General features: G+C 42.7%; 1 protein-coding gene across 2 annotated transcripts in view; it reads left to right on the top strand.

Moving 5' to 3' along the window:
- PPARGC1A (PPARG coactivator 1 alpha) overlaps nucleotides 1-18460 on the top strand; it is a 372842-nt gene that overhangs the window by 304582 nt on the left and 49800 nt on the right. The window contains exons 1-2 of one of the 2 annotated variants that reach the window (XM_040588291.1): nucleotides 929-1133; nucleotides 6187-6366. In XM_040588291.1, the coding sequence (XP_040444225.1) occupies nucleotides 1086-1133; nucleotides 6187-6366 (228 nt within the window). In that variant the 5' untranslated portion in view covers nucleotides 929-1085. Of the gene's footprint in view, nucleotides 1-928; nucleotides 1134-6186; nucleotides 6367-18460 lie in introns of those variants that run through there. The other variant, XM_040588281.1, reaches the window with a different exon arrangement.

Consider the following 18460-nt stretch of genomic DNA (forward strand, 5'->3'; position numbering starts at 1 on the left):
GTTTTCACACGACAAGAGTTTTTTTCTTACGTTCAACGAGAATATGCAGGGTCCAGGTCAGGGGGGGTGGTCCATGGTGTTTATACGCAGAGGCACCCCGAGGCAGTGGTGCCGGCAGGAAAAGGCAGTGGGGGTCTGAGCAGTTGTGGGCAGGACTGTGGCAGTTGCTTGTAACAACCCTTGTTTCTAGGGGGAATACACAGAGCCAGAGAAGTGGTTAAAGAGCAGCTGAGAAATACTGTAATCTAGCTCGGAAGGGGATCAGGCTCCCTCCTTGTAGCAGGTGAGATAACTGTATGAATGTTTTTTTATAGTTGTTTACTCCATTCCAGAGAAATGCCTGGGGGGTGTTTTGCTGCTGCTTTTGGGGTGGAAAAACTAACCTGAGTTACAATTATCCATGAGAAACCTTTAACCTAACCAAAATACTTGGCGAGGTACAAAATCTCAGAGTGGGGAAAGAAAAAAAAAAAAAAATGTTGGAAGGTGGTATAACTTTTGCCAAACTCTGGGATAGCCTCTCCAAAGGAAGGAGTGCTGGGGAGCCGGTGAGGGCGCTGCAAAGGTTAGGCTGGGGCTCCTCGGAGCACGCAGGCTGTAGCTCGGCTTGGAGTTACTTCACGTTTTCTTTATAATAAGCACAGCTCTGCCTGTTGTTTGCTGGGGGGGTGGGGGTTGGGGGGGTATAAAAAGAAAGCAAGCCAAGAAATTAAAAAGGATGGGGAGGGATAGGAGCTACGCTACGGCAGGAGCAGAGTTTCGGGGGTGTGGCGTGGAAATCTGCTTTGAATCGCAGCGTGGTGCCGCGGCCGCCGAGGTCTGAGCGGGTTTTGCAAAGATTTACTTCACTTCAGGCTGGGTCTGCCCCTGGGTGACGTCACGGGCTGGAGCAGCGGCACTAGAAGGCTGGATGAGTGACAGCCCAGCCTACTTTTTAATAGCTTTGTCATGTGACGGGGAACAGTAGTAAGACAGGTGCCTTCGGTTCACTCTCAGAGAGGGTCTCGTTGCCTGCATGAGTGTCTGCTGCCTGCCTGCCTCTGGACTGTAGTTTGCTAGCTTTCCTGCCGTCGCTCCGCAGCTGGATGGCGTGGGACATGTGCAACCAGGACTCTGTATGGAGTGATCTCGAGGTGAGGGGTGGGCGGCGCATGGGGTGCAGGCGGCCGGCGGGGACGGTGGGCTTGTCAGGGGACTGGCAGGACGGCCGAGGCGGCATACTTTGCAAACAAGTCCGAATCTTATCTTAACTCCAGTAAGTTTGCTATTTTAAGGTTACTCTGCGATGCCTTGAGCAAATCAAAGCTGAGCTGCTGTCATCAGTATCTCCTGCAGTTGGAAACTATTTTCATGTGCCTCTGGCTCGCTTTCCCGTCATATGCAATATTTATGCTTAAGGTATTGATATGAATCGGTGTCTGAAGTCTTTCCAGTGGTGTTTAGTGGCCTGGTTGGAAAAATGCCATGTTTATTTAGAATAAGATTAGCATTAGATAGATATAAAAAAGAAGTTTAAATTAACCAGTGGCTTCGTCTTTTAATTGCTTGTTTCACTGTACTCTGTCAAAAGGTTTATCAGCTGCAGAATTCAAACACGCACACAAGAACGAATACCCTGTTGTTTGGCTTTAGATGCTTTTAAAAGAGATTTCTGGAAGGAGACGTTTCCCTGCTTCTTGTGGTATTGGAATAATGACGTTGTAGCTAATGTCCCATAGAGCAGGGTTCGCAGTCAATCCGAGTAGTCCAACAAATGGTTAAATCCCACTGTACAGCAGAGACAACAGGATGAACCATGAGAATAGAGTTTATGCAGGACTCTGTGAACTGCTGCTGCTGCTGCCGCTGCTGCTGCTGCTGCTTGTGTAAAAATAGACGGCAATACATCAAATCCACAGCTTCTGCTGGCTACGATTCATAAAGGGGAAAAAAAAAAAAATAAAAGGCAAGCAGCTCCCTGGTAATCTCTGGAGTATAAAGTGAGGTTTGAGGATTTCTGCATGTTTGCATTCAGCAAAATGGAGCGTTACCTGAAAGTTCGGGCAACTTGTGAAGCGAGGCAAACTTTCTTTGGACCCCATGGAGAGGAATCCCAAATACAGACCTGCTCAAAGGAACTAATCCTCTGGCTGCGAGCTTGGAATAAGTGCTTAAAACGCTCCCCTCGGGCAATGGGGGAGGGAAAAACAGGTTACAGGCGATGCTTTTTAAATAAGATGTTCGTGCAGTAGAGAGCTACCCATCTAAAGCAAAAACGTTACCGTGTTCTCCAGTATATTTTTCCTGTCTGGTGGAGCATGCCTTGGGATTCTCAGGTCTTTTTGTTGTGTTTTAAATATTTGCAGCTTACCATTGTATCCACTGATTTCTGTTTGCATATTGTAATTGCTCTTATCTTGTTTTGATTTCTTGGTAAAGTGAAATAGATATGGATAATTCATATGTCCTGTAGCTATTATGAGTCAAGGCTGTAAGTGGATGACTTTCTGGCTCCAAAGTCCTAATTGTTTCTGAGTAGCTGGAGTATCCTGTGGGTTGTTGTCTGGCTTGTAGCATGGGTCTCAGCTGCCGTCGCTTCATTTTTCCATCATGTATTATTCCTAATGCTGCTAGGAGCTGATTGAGGAACCAGCTTATATGGAAATACTGAAGATTTATTTTAATCACTAGAGTTCCTGCAGTAATTTCAAGCTAGTAACAGAATAGATAATTTATGTCAATGACTTTTTCATAGTGCAGAGGAAAAAAAAAAGGTTTGATCTTAATATTAATTGTGTGGTGGATGGATTAACTGTGGGTAGGATTTTACCAGTGTGCTCCGGCATTGCACTTCCTGTAGCAATACTAGCATCTGCGTGCTGCTTTGGCTCAGGGGATCACCTTTACCGATCTAAAATACCGCAGGCGGCAGGTACTGGAGGCAGCTTTCATTTTTTGAATCATTAATGTTTGCTGTCAACGTAAAAGGTATTATATTCATGCTCACATAATGACAGAATGGCATGTTGCTTAATAAAGGCCTGTATCACTGTAGCTGATCAGCGTCCCCAGTGCTTCACAGCTTAATGAAGGTGATGTACAGTAAGGTTGCGAAGACTGATAGAGAGAATCCACATGACACACATTCTGTCAAGTCTCTTTCTTTCCTGAGTTCACCCCCTTGGCTGTTCGAAAAACTTGTTAAAAATAAAACACAGATTATATTTTCATTAATATAATTAATATGGCACAAGTCCAGTCATCTTTTTTGTTTATTTTGTTTTAATTTACCTTCAAAGGCACTAAAACATCCAAAAGGTTAATGGAGAATTATACTTAATTATAATGATTCATTATCATCGGTGCAGTTAAGCTAATTTATTGTTTGTGCCTGAACTAAGAGAAAAAAACTCTGTTGGAGTGAAATAACGCACAGTAATTAGCCTTTTGTGTTTAGTGACTGCTTTATCCTCCTAAATGTTACTGTAAAATTAAGGCTATACTTATGGAATAACTATCATATCAAATAACAGTGGGAAGACAGTAAAATGTGTGCTAGCAATGCAGGTGCACCTGTTACAGATGTATAGGCAAACAGTAAATATCAGCATGTCAGATGAGGACAGTTTTAGGACGTGGAGTGTTAAATCTGGCATCATCCAAAGGCCAAATATAAATTAATAACAGGAACACTTGCTACTAATGTGTCTCAGATTAGAAGCATAATGTCATATTCAGAAACATTGATTTTATTATCATGTCAACATTGGCAAGAGCATATATACTTCATTTCAGCAATTACATTTTTTTTAGGTGACATTGCAGTCGCTATAGGCAAATGAAAACTGCAATGAGCAGGATATTTTTTTTTAATACCATTGTTTATATTGTTTCAAAAGCCCACTGTAGGAACTTAAAAATGCAGATTACCAAAAGTAAACATGTTTAAGTAGGTGGTTCACAGAGTGAAGCTATTTTTACAAACGAAAGCAGTAACAGATCAGCAGGATACTTCAGAAGTCTATGGCATCAGTTATAAGCTACTGACCTCCACAACACAAACTGAGAGTGATGCTGAGAATCTACCTTTTCAGTCAAAAACTAGATTATCCTTTAATAAGATCAGAGATTTCGGCCAAGCATCAAAAAAGGTCATCTCTGCATTATAAGATTGCTGCCGGAACGTTGTCTCTCGCACTAAAAAAGAGGGAACTCTCTAATTTTTTTCCTGTTTGGTTTTTCTTCTTTTTTTCTTTTTTTTTTTTTTTTGTCCCCTGTGCTCAAAATAATGGTAAAAAATTGTGCGCAGTGAAAATTACTTAAGTGGGGTTTTGACTTCTTAAAGTTCTGCAGCCCCTTAAATAATAGGAAGAAAAGCAACTGCTATTTCAGAGCCTCATTTTGCAGCCTCTCAGCTCCCTTGCCCCTTGGCCTATTCCATGATTATCTCTTGGTGTCCTGGTAGATGTAGAAGTTGCCTGGTAAATTATAGCTCACACCAGCTGCACCGAGTCTTTGTGCCAACAGACGAAATCTTTGCTCATGGCTGTGCTGCTGCATCCAGCCTGCACACTGCAGACGCGCCGAGATTCCCAGGGACAAAAACCTCAATGAAATGCACCTTCAGCAGCCCTCGCTCGCAGTATTGTGAAAGGCGGTCCTTGGGAGAGTGACACAGCCGGTACTGAGCAATTCACATCTGTGGGCACTGTGTTAGCGCACTACAGACACCTGTCTTCAGAAAGTGGCATTTTCTGGGTTGACTTCAGTCCAAATAGAAGTTGGGAAATCTTTCAGGCCACCCAGTCAACTGACAGGAGTTGAGGAGGACCTGCTGTTGGCCATCCTTAACACAGTGTTAGATAGGGTGGCAGCCCTTAGACTCAGTTGATTTTAAGTGGCTGTTAACCATTCACGGCCTGGTGCCTTTGCAGCTTTGTGTGCGTTTTGCAATGTACCCGTATCAACGTAGATGTTTGAAGACGAGTTACAAAGGTACGTGGTACAGAGCAGGAGGAATTGCTTGATCGAGCAGCATTGACGTATGGGGCTCTGGTATTTGCCAAGCTGTTACTACGTGTTTTCCATAATTAGGAAATGGTTTTGGTGGATACTCTAACATTTCAATTGCTGCGCTAAAGTGGATGTGTGCTATTAATTTTTTCTTGATTAGTAGGTCAGTCAATATCCTATCTAGCTTCATACTAGCATATAAAAGGACACTTACTCCAGGTTTATTTGTATTTATCACTACTCTTCTCGTAAGTCGTGGAGACAAAAACATTTTGCGCTGCTGCAGAGGATCCATGCAGACTAGACTTTGTTTACTGCCTCAGCCAAAATGTTTCACAGACGCTCTACATTAGGATTACTGAATCAGAGGCTGCCAGAAGAGGAAAACCCATTTGGTTCACTCACCGCAGCCGCTGTCTGGGGACATTTAGGAAACTGGCTGGGACAATGCATGCGCTTTACACCAAGAGGGTCAAAGGCTGTGTGAACTAACTATGCTTGTCATGCAAATGGTGAATATAGGGATATTTCAGAATGCACTTCTGTTGCCAGGACCCTAACGTGTAACTGGGTGGCTGTGGTCTGTGCATCAGGTGCATCGGGGAAGAGCACAGCAGCAGCACTGACCCGTACTTTTTTAGGCCCATATGGTAGCCACCATCATGACTGACCTCAAGGATTACAGTGAGGATCTGTAGAAGTGAAAGTGTGACTATCTCCAGCTTGAGCTAGCCTCCAGGGCTGAAGGCTGTAACAGGCTGTGCCTCTGTAACCTGAATGCATCAGGAAATGCGTGACAGACCTTGCCCAGAGGTATTCATCTGTAACTTCTACCTGCACTGGTTCTCTCTGAAACAGGAGAATAAGGGCATGCTTTGGCCTCTGCTATTGGATGTAATAAAGCTTTGAACATGATCGTTATCAAAGAGTATACGGAGAACGAAACTTGTTGCCCCTGGACAGGGATGTGATAGAGAAGGCAGCTTATGCCCTCCTGTTTCCTCCTCCCCTTTGCATACCTGTATAGAGCTAACAATGTTCTAGTACTTAGTGGGGTTTTCTTCCAGAAAACAAAGTCAATTCTAGTGACCCTCTGCTATAGCTTAATAGAGGCTTAATTCTTATCACATGATATTAAAGTTAATAGATTCCTTGTAATTAATGGAACTGTTTCTGTGTTGCTGTTTCCTGCAGTGTGCTGCTTTGGTTGGCGAAGACCAGCCGCTTTGCCCAGATCTCCCAGAACTTGACCTCTCTGAACTAGATGTGAACGACCTGGACGCAGACAGCTTTCTGGGGGGACTGAAGTGGTACAGCGACCAGTCAGAGATCATCTCTAATCAGTACAGCAACGAACCCGCCAATATATTCGAGGTAAGGCAAGGAGATGCAAGTGCACATTGCAAAGCCCTTGCTTGCTTTTTTTCCAATTTTTTGTAGCCGGGTGGACAACAGTTTTGCTATTTTTCCCCTGTTCAGAGACAACAAATGTGGTGATGTGTGTTACAGGTTCAGACTGGCGCCCTTCATCCTCATGATCAAAACCAGGCCTGCGATCTGGGGAGAGCGGGGGGGAAAAGCTTTGAAAGGAATTAAACGGACCTTTTGATTTTTGAAAGGAAACAGCTAAAGAGTGCCTAGAGCACACTGCCCTGTGGCGTCACAGCAAGGAGTTGCACAGTTGTCAGCTACAAAGACAAACAAAAGTCGAAACGTGTTTGTTGTCTTCTGCTTGCATTCCCCGGCAAGAAGTGGAGTGCAGCACAGCAGCAAGCTGATGAGTAGCTGTAGCATTTCTAGTAAAGCTTTTTACCACTCAGAGCCTTACAAGGCACTTGCACACAAATTGAGAGGTCCTTGTAGTTGATGTATAGGGGAGAAAAAGGGTTGATGTGGCAGAGAAGGCAGCAAAGGCTGTCAGTAGCTCAGGAACCAGCACATCATTTGGGATGTTTCATCGATCTCCTGGTGGAGAGCCGTCTTAAAGTAAAAGTTGAAGGGTGGTAGGAGAGATTTAAATGTTTTCTTTACAATTCTGCCGTGAGGATCAGGGTGTACGAGAGGAGGGTTACTGTCGCTTTATCTCCAGTCTCATTTTTTGTGTAAAGCTTCACAATTCTCTGCCTTGTGGTTACTGGACCGCCATGCTCCTCCTGAACCCTAACCTCCTTCCCTCCTTGATGATTGGAGATGCTATAGATCATCCGCTGACTGGGAAGTTGGACAGTTAGCTGGCAGGAAGACCTTGTGCAACAGCAAGCTATGGGTACTACCTCTCACAGGGCAGGTACTGCAGGTCCAGGAAGTACAGCTGCCCGCTGGCTCGGGGAAGCCCCGAATTATCACGGTGGAGTTTAACAGCTGGAAAAGATTAACTGAATCAGTATAGTAAAACTGGTTGCCTAAGATGTCCTGAACAAAAATAAACGTTTTTATATACAGGTCTAAACCCACAGTGATCTCCCTGATGCAGATTAAGTTATTCTGGATTTATACTAGTGTAACTGATAGCAGAAACCAGTCCTCTCTATTCAGTTTCTATAATTTACACCCAAGTAACTTGGAATTAGTTTTATTCAAATCAAAATGAAATTAGCCTTGCAAAGCTATGTACTCAGACCCTCTATTTTCACGAGTTGTGTAATGTTCTGTGCCTTGTTTTACAAAGTTTCCAAACTCCATCTTGTTCTTGAATTGCAGTTGTACTGCCTCGGGCAGAGTAGGACGTGTTGGTGTGTAGGTTTGGATGGTAAGTAGCAGGGAGGCAGGGGGGCAGGGGACACATTTGCAGCTAGTGTGGTAGAGAGTGGCTTTACCTTTTTTATAACTGAGGAGATTTATTTTTCCCGACTCATCAAAAGCCAAATGCAAAGACATTTTCCTTTTGGAAAAATAATTTGAAGATGCAGACTTTCAAAGTGTAAGTTCCAGATAAGTAGTATAATTAAGCATCTACTGACTCAAAGCACATAGGTCATTCCAGTAAAACCAGTGGAACTTGATCACAGGCTCATTGCTTGCCCTGCGCATAACTGCCTGGCTGCACTGGTGGCCACAGCTGCCGAGTACCAAATTGTCTTGGATAGGTAGTGACAATTCGCCTACACACCTTGTATAGGAATTGTCACTTCCTATATGAGACAATTCCCATTCTGAAAATCAAAGCATGTGGCAAACAGCAAGACAACCAGATAGTCTTGTATTTAACCTTACTGGGAGATGGTGACATGGTCATTATGTGACCTCTCAGAGGCATATCTGGGTGCATCTGAGGATGAGCAGCCCCAGTGTGAAGAAATAGGTGGTATGCAGCTTGGAGAACGCATCTAGGCAGCAACTAATAGGTCAGAAATAATAACTGGGAATTGAAATATGCTGCTGCTTTCCTAACAGACAGATTCTCTTGTCCTCTTTGCAAATGCTTGGATTTCCTCGCGCTCATCAGCTTCAGTTGCAGGGTGCATCACTGCCTCTGACAGCACAGCTTGGCCCACACTTACCTGTAGGGACAAATTGTGCTCTAATAGCACTTTGCAATACTGCAGTACAAAATTAGACTCTTTTTAGCTTCATAGTTTGTTATATTTACATTTCTTGGTTGCTTGGCTTAGGAACATGGGAATGAAACAGTTATTCTCTCCTCCCATACATTAACCCTGTCCCCATTCTCCATTGTGCAGCTGGATACCTTGCACGGTTTTTCGCCTCTGCTGCTCTGTAATGTGACGACTGGGGGTGCTCAAGAACTGAAGAAGTTGTCTTCTTCCTCCAGAGACTGTCTTACATACTCTGTGAGGAACTATTTGTTTTAGCTGAGAGAATGGAAGTTTTGTGTAGTTTCCTATTTGGTAATCTCTAGATTTTTCCATATTGATCTGCATTGGCTTTTCTTTTTAAAGAAAGTAACTTTTTTTTCCCTCCCCCCTCCTCCCATTTTATCATTGTGGGAGTCATATGTTTTATCTTTCATCTAACTTAAGCTTCCAGATGAGGCCTTGTCATACAGAAATAGAAATACGGTCTGTTTTGGGGTGGAAGGGAAAGAACCAGAATGGCAAGCAAATGCCGAGATGTACCAGAGCAGCATTAATTGCACAAGCTGTGTGATGTTAATTGACGGACCTAACCTTGAATGAAGCACACTCACTCCCGTTTGAGGTAGTGGCATTGTCTAGGTGAGGGCCAGTGTTCAAAAGCCCTTTACAAAGTTCCTGGGTGTCTCTGGTGCATTTTTGTAAAGAAGAGCTTGGGTTTGAGAGAGTGAATTTTCAACCTTTTTGCAAATCACATTCCTGGAAGCTCATTTGAGCCGAGTACCCACAAGCTTAGACACTTCCAGTGGCACTGGGAGTCTCACGGACTAGAAATTATTAATAGCGATGGTAGCAACAGGAGCCAAGTGAGATAAAGGTCCAATTAGTCTAGATAGTATGTAACTGTTGAGTATAAATCCCTGCTTTCATCCGCTTAGGTGTGATGAGATACTGGCTTTCACCCTAGTATTAAAACACACCAGTATTTTGTAGATGCACCTAATTCATCACTGTGTTAGTTTACTCCCATGCCAATGTTACCGATACTAGTCCTGAATCAAGCAGGTGCTGTCTGCCCCATCGTGGATGCTCTTCTTACCAATGTGTGTATGTGCGCATATTATGAATTAGTTGATTTCTTTCTATTCACAGCATGATCACTTCTGTTTTTCACCTAGTTTTCTTTGCCTGTTGTTCTGAGTACTGGAAAGATAAAACGGAGGAGTTCTTGCCCCTCAGGGCACTGTCTTGACAGAAGTTCATGCAAGTAAATAGTTAACAAGTCACCCAAGACCAGTTATTTAGATGGCTCACTACATCATTCACTTTCATGATTTGCATTTGTGAAGAACTAGACTTTAAAAAATTGTATATCTAAAAAATCGATTTGGCTGCTTTTTGAAAATCAGAATTACTTGTTTTTCATTCTCAAAGCCAACGCTACATGAAAACATGAACAGCCATACAGCTTAACGTGGCACAAGTGAAAAGGCTTTTTGTGCACGAAAACTGTTGTCCCCCGAGGCTTCTTCAAATATACCATACCTTATCATGTAAGGTTAGTAATTTTTAAAATTATTTATGACCCGTGCCTAGCATTATGAAGAAAGAAGATGCCTATGGTGGATAGAGCTGTTTGTTGGCACTGCTTACAAATAGCTCAACTGATGCTAAGAGAAAATGTAGCCCACAGGTAGGCAATAACCTGTTAAAGTATAATGAATGTTTGTAAAATCATAAAGATTCATCTGGTATTCTCATACTTGACTTTTTTTAACCTTCAAAAACTTTTTTGAACCTAAAAAGGCTTCAGAAACCCCACATTTCTTGCCCTTCCGTGGATGTCATTTATTTTCATAATTCTGTATTGCAGAGAGATGCTCACCATATTTGATGACTTTATTTTTAATTGTTTTGCGTAGGTATAGCCCAGGTTACTTTTCAAGACTGTGCTATGTGCCACATATTTGGAAAGCCTAAATAGGCTACTATGTTTTATTGTAGGCTGCCAAACCTCGCTGTATTACAAGCAATGAGAATGTGGGAAGAGAAAGAGACGAACAATGAAATGCATACTGTCTTGCCCCTGGCAGCAGGGAAATTCGTGGAGATAAATGATTTCTTATTTATTTGGAAAGGTTTGCATCAGGAAGATGGTGAGGATAGAGGGGAGCCTTAAACATCACCAGGGTAATTTGTAATGGTTCAGATTATAAAATCCCTCATGTTCTGTGGTGCTGCCAGTCTCTTTCAGCATTTCAGGTTATTCATTCAAGGTTTGCAGCCAGATTGATTAATGAATTACCAGATCTTGCGTAAAATGACTTGGCCTGACTTTTAAACAACCACCAATGTTTTCTTTGCCAGTCTTGTGACTGGTGTTAATGGGTTTCCAGAGAGCTGAGCCTATACAGAGTTTCTGTACTGGCTTCCCTAACATTTTTTCCACTTTTTAATTTTCTCCAAAACTAGTAGCCCAGGGCAGGCAGTTCAAGGAGATATAATCTCAGGGAAAAAAAGACATAGTAGTCAAATCCTTGATGGCTGATGCCCTTCAGTGCCAAATCAGCATGATTTATCATAGCCATCTATTCAGCACAACAGAGGCTGGAGGTGAGCTGCATGGTGTACCTCACACAATATGCATAACTAGAGCTCTGAACTTTGAAGGAAAGCCTCAGAGCTATTTGCAAAGTGCTGGTGCTTAGTGAATACTAAATTACATTTAGGAAATAGTCTACTGCTACCAGTTATACTTCATTTTTATTCTTGACACAGACACCTAAATCAGAGAACAGTAACATTTCAGAGATTATGGTAGCAGTTTGGGTATGTTCCAACACTATAATAGGATCAGAATTTTAAGGCCTTTTTTATTATTACCAATAGTCACTTAGTTTCTACTGCAGCGTACTTTGTAGGGAATTACAGCTTTTACTAAAAAGATTAAAATGCTATTATGCAAATGATTGCAGTATGTTATTATGTTTACAAATTAACATCCATGGCTCAACACACAAATTAACTAACTATTCCATCTATATTATTAAGGATTTAATAAAGTAACTGTTGATAAAAATGAGGAGCTTGGAACAGTTAATAGGAACTGATTGTGATTTAACATACAACTTAAACATTGTGTTTAATGTTCTAGATGGTATAATGGCAGAATAAAGCTTATCAAAGTGCTTAAAAGAACTGAGATTGTGTGAATGGCATAGCAGCATGTCTGAGGACTCTGAGAGCACAAGCTAAATAGCTCTGGGCAGTAACGTAGAGCAGGCAGCATATTGGTGAATCCGAAGCTAGCACTGGACCATCTCGTATCAACATGTAGTTTCCAGCTCTAATAAGTAGGTTTTTTGAAATTCAGATTCGTAAACATTGAATGTTTTACATGATAAGCACACGTAGGGTACTTGGGAACTTGTCCCTCTAAAATGCATCCTGTAATGAAATGCTTCTATGGCAAATGGGATTTCACTGCAGAGTATCGCTGTATGGCAAAAAGGGGGAAGGCTGAGTTCAGGCTGAGATGACTTTACAAACAGCGCTGCAAATTGCTATTCCTAGCAGTTCATAAGAGATCATAAAAGCAAACAGATAAGAGTTACTGAGGTCCTAGAGAAATGAATGTACAGTATGTGGTTACAGGATAGATTTAGTAGGGAAACAGACAACATTGTGCGTTTAATACAACAATAAACATAAAAGGCAAAAGATGCAGATTTGGGATGGGAAACTTTATAAGAACAATAAAAGGTAGTAATGTGTCATAAAAAGCACTTGTGAGAGGGGGAGAAAGACCCTAAGTTTCAGGGGAAGAAAATACCAGAGGATGGGTGAAAGTGGCAGAATTTTTATATTCCTAATGGAGCAATGTCACATTCCTTGTGTGTTTGAATGCATTACCTTTTCCAGTGTCTCTGGCCTGACTCAGGTTTCTGCATCTACTAAATAGGAGACCGGTGCAATAACATCACATCTATGGGTATACGATGTATGTAAACTATCATCTATGACTAGCTATGCTGACATTTAAAAGGGCTCTAGCAGTAAGTGGAATTTATTTTACTCAAAGCGGCTGCTATGTAATTGGTAAGAGTTTATGCAAATGCTCTGTATCTAGTGTTAGCAAGGTGTGCTGCTGCTCCCTTTACTTTCCTGCCTAGGCAAACTACAAACTGTATAAACACGTCTCTGTTTTAATGCGGGAACCTTGCATGTTGGTTGAAACCTTCAGGCAGGAAAGAAGTCCCAAATGAGCAAAACCCAATTGCTTTGAGGGTTTATTGTTTGATATATGAGGCCACCAAGACCATTCCCCAGGCACACAATCAAGAAAATGCGACTGATCCCCTTCACAGTCCCATTAAGGAGATATTTCACCTGAAGCAGCCATGGCTTGAGATACTGTGGCTGTGCTCTGCAGAGTGCCTGTCCTTTTTGCAAGAGGGAAGACTAACACTCACTAGAAGAGTAGTAGGCTAATTAGGTCATTAGAAAAATGTCTTGGCCCATGTTAAAACCAGCCCTTGAGGACACCATGTTACACTGTGTTCCCACTGGCTACGTATCTAAATACAAACTGGTGTCAGCTGCCATACAGACAAAAATGTAATAGCCTCCTTCCACAGAGGTCATCTTAAATCCACTTTGGTCACAGTCACACTCCACATCTGTTTTAGTGAGATGCAGCTTCTTAAGGTGGCATTTGGACTTCATAAGCACACAAACAACTGAGCTATAAATTGCTACTGCTGGAGTTATTTTGAATAAGTGTATACTGTTTCATATTTATAATGGTGAGGCTTCATAATATTCGCAGTGAATATATAACACAGATCAGTTCAACAAGCATGAAATTGTATGTTGTCAACTTGTCACATAAATAGAGCCATATTCTAGCTTACGATAATGTTGAACTAAATATTTTCTCCCTAGAACTGCAGAGAGGGTCACAAAAAAGTGGGACAGTGGCTCTGGCTTTTGTTAGAAAAACACTCCCAGAGTCACTGCTAGTGGGAAGTAAATATTTCTGATAAGATTATTCTGGTTTTTTCTTTCCCGTTTGCTTAACAACAGCAACCGAAAGTTTGCCTTTCTTAGACAAATGCTAATTGGCTAAACTGTTAAATTTATTTCCCTTAATGGTTTTATTTCTAGTGTAACCTTTTTTTTTTTTTTATTGTTGCTATTTTTGCACTGTGCATCATTGCTAATTGCTACTAAACGCTCCATCTTAACCCTGGCATGCTCTTCCCCTGCTGCCCCATCCCACTTAACATTAACTCGGGTCCGTGCCATTACAGAAGTATAAAATCATAGCAGGGCTTAATTTAGGAATTGTTTTTTCTTAGTGTGGCTAACCTATTGTGCGTGTATAGGTCAGGAGGAGGAAATTGCACAGAGCAAATTTGTTGCAGGGAGAAAGTTGTGGTATTGAATAGTTTGGTTTTTTTCCCATGAACAGGAAAAAACATAAGGAAGAGCGTGTGTATGTGTATCTGTAAAAACTTATCCACTGTAGCTCTTGCTATACTAGCATGCTTAATACTCAGATGCACCAGAAATTTGCATCCGTTCTGGAGAAGTGTCCCCTACCAGCTTTTGGGGACTTTTTTTTCTCCAGTGTCTCTTTTTTATTTCAATAGTTTTGTGCAAGTGCATACGGGATCTTGGTGCCTGTGTTTGCAAATGCCAGACTGCATCCTTGGCACACACAGCGATCTGACTGTGTATGCCTGCATGCTCAGCTGTGGAGGCTGGTTTCAGATCTCGGTGGAAATCAGCCCCCTTTGCAATGAGTAGCTGGTGGCTTTGGCCGAGTTTTCCATTCTGACACAACAGAGCAACAGCGTTGCTTCATAATGATTGAGACATTAATTAGCACTTTGTGGTGGTGATGAGTCTAAAGGCCCATGATTGGAGTTTCCTTTTTACCACATGCAGTAATCACGGGGTTTTGTTTATGAAAGCACAAAACCAAAACCTATTGAGATTTTGGTGTTGTCATGAAGCCTGAGCTGTGTAATGCACTGGAATAATACTTCCATTTCCTCACACACATCTGTGCTTTTGTGCTTTACTGTGAGTAACACAATGGGGTGCTGGTCCATAATGGGTACTTCTAATCACTAAGACGGTAATCAGAAGAACAGAGTATTTTCTGTGAGAAGCCGTGGTGGCAGCCTTGGGCAAGTGTTGTTGACTTGTTGATTTATGACAGCTTTGAGTTGCCTGAACTGGTCACAGCCAGCTAGCTCATCGCACAAAGTTCAAAAGGATCAGCCCTTGCAAGCACGTTACAGGGTTAGAGGTGTCAAACAGGCAGAGAGAACTTCCTACATCTCTACTCTTCTCTCTGCTGCCACATCTGATCCTTGAGGGCTCAGCAATATTAAATCTTTATAGGGATTTGGAGGGGTAGTCCATCAAGTGGTCTGACAGACTGCAAATCTCTCCTACAGGAGACACGCTTGTGTGAAAATAGAGAAATTGGGTGGAAAACTTGTTTCTCACCCAAGAGATTCCTTGCAAGGAGGTGGTGATAATGGTTATCTGGAGGATTGGTTTGGTCAGAGGAAAATTCCGCTTCCCTGTGAGCTGCTAGAAGAAACAATGGGAGTTTTCTTCTGGAATGGTAGTTCTCCTGGAGGGAACTCAAAATTGTTTCTGAAAGGATTTCTAAACCTTCGTTAAAAAAATGACAACAATCATTGTTCTCCCAAATTGCTGTTCAAACTGTGACATAATGATTCAGGAGCTGCATCAGAGAGTGCAGGTAATAAACATTATGGAAGTGAGACTTCTCACTGGGATTTTGACTTTGGTGAGAATGCTGCGGGCTTGCACATTTCCACAGAGCAGTCAGTGGCCCGAAGTGAAAAGCAGGTATGGTAAGAGTCTTAAAAATCTTGTAGTATTCAGGATATTTTTTTTTAATTAAATCTGCTTCGGTTGACTAGCTGCATCTAACTATAACGTGCTCCACTCTTCCAGGCCCTGTAGCTTGAGAGTGAGCGAAGAGGACCTTGGGTCTATTGTCCACACTTGAGGAGGGCTTGTTGGTGAGGTGTGGGCAGCCGGCTAGTGCAGGTAACAGTGTGGTTGGTAAAGGGTGAAAAACGAACTTGGAGCGGAGGAAGGCTTCACAGAATCACAGAATGGTTGAAGTGGGAAGGGACCTCAGGAGGCTATTTGGTCCAACCTCACCTGCTTAGGCAGGGCCAATGACAACAGAAGTTGAGGAATTATTTCTGTGTTCCTCTGCTGCTGCTTCTCCCCCCTTAAAATGACACTGTATTAGAATGGGTAATGAGTTCCTGATTTGGAAAATCTTACACTGGAGTCTTAAGCAACCATGGAATCTCCAGGAGTGTCTGTGTATAGCAAGAAGCCCATCATGGCCAAATGCCAGTTTTCAGAGGAAGATGGGTGGCAGTCAAGAGTGTTCTCAGTCTGGCCTCAGTTTTCATGTCAAATTTTCATATAAGGAAACCTACCTCTTGGGCTAGTCTTAACTTCCGCAGGTCCTTAGCTTGTTCATTTTCATAGGCTGTTGTTGGACTAGTAAAATCTTAAAGGTGTCAGGTTAAAAGGGATACATATGCAATTATTTTAATAAACAAAAACCTAAGTGCATGCTTATTGACATCTGGTTGGATGTGCCCTGTACAGCATTTGACACTCCAGGCATGCACAAAGGGAGCAATAGGCTTTTATTTCTACCTATCTGGGGGAAAGTGATGCACATTTGAAATTCTTTATCTGGTTTTGTGTTTGCTTTACTTTTTTCCCCCCTTCCGGGACTAGTGTGGATTTTCTTGATTGTATTTACTGTCCTTAAAAGCCCAACCAGCACTCTTCACACTAGTATGAAGATACCAGCCAAAACATTACCAATTGTCACCTCAGCTGCATCTGGAGAAAAGCCAGAAAAAAACTTGTGGGTATTTTTTCTAAGGCATAAGAAAAAATTGCATGGTTCTTAACACTACAGAGACATTCATCCATTTCCAGTGAAAAGGTGTCAAACTGCTTCTGCTTGTATGTGATGGGAATGTTGCCATCCCTTGTCATTTTCTTTGCTGTTGATCCCACTCTCATATAGGAAGGGTCAGGTCAGATGCCTCTCTGGAGACCGAGCCTCCCATTTGCAACAGGAAATCTCTTGGGCAGAGAGGATAACATTACAAAACAGAGGCTAACATTACAAAACGGCTCTGCTGCCTCTGGCACAGTCTAGAGCATCATAGACCAATGACTCCTATCATGTCAGTCTTGCAGCACCTTATTGTCTATGTTTTTTTGTAAATCTGATCTGAGAATGTCATTACCAGTTTCAGGTAGGTGAACACCATCTGGGTAAATAACCATGCGTCAGTTGATGGGCTGGAGGGGGCTCTTGTTAGTTAATCATCCCTACCTTCCCTTTGATGAGTTAATTTGTCTGTTGAGCCATGGAGGGGTCCCCAAGAGCTCCCAGGAGCCCCTTGTTAAAATTCTGCCAACAAATGGGAAGATAGGGATGATTTCACTCTTTTTTGCTGGAGCCTGTGCTATCTACGGTATTGCTGAATCATCCATAATGCATAACTTTCTATGCAATCTTTTTGTCACAGTTCTGGCGGCACATTACTTCCTTGTGCATTTACTTTATAAATATTGTCACTGGATATCTAACCCTCCTGAAAATCTCATCCCATGAGTTAATTGCAGTACTTCCATGTGGCCTTTTAGTAGCTGGTATGCCTGGTTCCTTGTCTCCATATCTGTGTTATGGTGTGCACTTTGGAGTCCTTGGAAGGAGCACAGGTGGTGAAAGAAGAAAAGAGCTGGTCCTTGGGGCTTGTGAGTGAAGAGAAGTTATTCTTCCTTCAGAGTCCTGGGAACACTGCTGTCTAACCAGCCTCCTCTTCCTCCCAGCCAGCTAGAGATGGTTACAGACTGCTGAGCTTGCCCAGCCCAGGGAATAAAGTTCTAACCTACCACACAGCTAGGAGATGCTAGCTTGAAGTTGCAGCTGTGTCAACATGATTTAGAACTACCAAACCTGGGGAGAAGCTGCCTTAAGTAGTATCCCAGCATGAAGACTTGGTTATCTCCAGACCTAAGCAGAAGAATTAAATTTACAACATAAAAAAACAACCCCCAGAAGACTAGGAAGCTAAGGAATACTGTAACTGGGAAGATGCTCTGCTCCCTTTTTAACCAGTCAGATAGGGCTTGTTAGCTCTGATACAGTGCTCTTACTGCCAGATCAGGCTGAGCTCTTGCAAGGCCGTAAGTGTGCCTCTGCATAGTGCTGATGGGTGCTGGGGTGGGTTTATTGGCTTTCACTCAATATTGATGTTTCTGCTAGGCTCTGTTCTGAGAGAGAGCAAACCTTTCCTGCAGGATCACAGAGAAAGTGATGGAGGGACCTGGAGTAAATCTGGAAGAGCTGGGATCCTACCGGGCTATGAGCTCTGGCTAGAGGTGACGGTAATGTACCAAGCAGGTTCCTGCGGAGTTAGGTGATGTCTCTGTATTATGTTTTCAGATCTGAGTTGGGAAGTATTATTTGGCTGTCCCCTGTACAGACCCAAATGGTGTCCAGGAATCTGCGCTCTGCTGTGGCTGCCTGGGGAACTTCCCCACGGTATTAGGGAGCAGGAATCATGTCAGGGTCTCCACACCAAGTCAGTTCAAATCCGGTATGGTCAGAGCTAATAGGCCATGGAGGCCTAATTCTCCCATCAGCATCACCATACACTCCACTCTCAGCACTTGCAGCTTTGTGAACACAGTCCAGATGCACTTGAACTGTCTCTCTGTGGACCCCATCTGGACACAAAAGAGCTTGTTAGGGGCAGCCCTGTGCTGCACAGAGGTGGTCGTTCTCTTTCTGGATCTCTCACAAGATCAGACTCGTGAAACTTTGATTTTTAGAC

Source organism: Falco naumanni, chromosome 1, assembly GCF_017639655.2.
Source record: "Falco naumanni isolate bFalNau1 chromosome 1, bFalNau1.pat, whole genome shotgun sequence".
Taxonomy (NCBI): Eukaryota; Metazoa; Chordata; class Aves; order Falconiformes; family Falconidae; genus Falco; species Falco naumanni.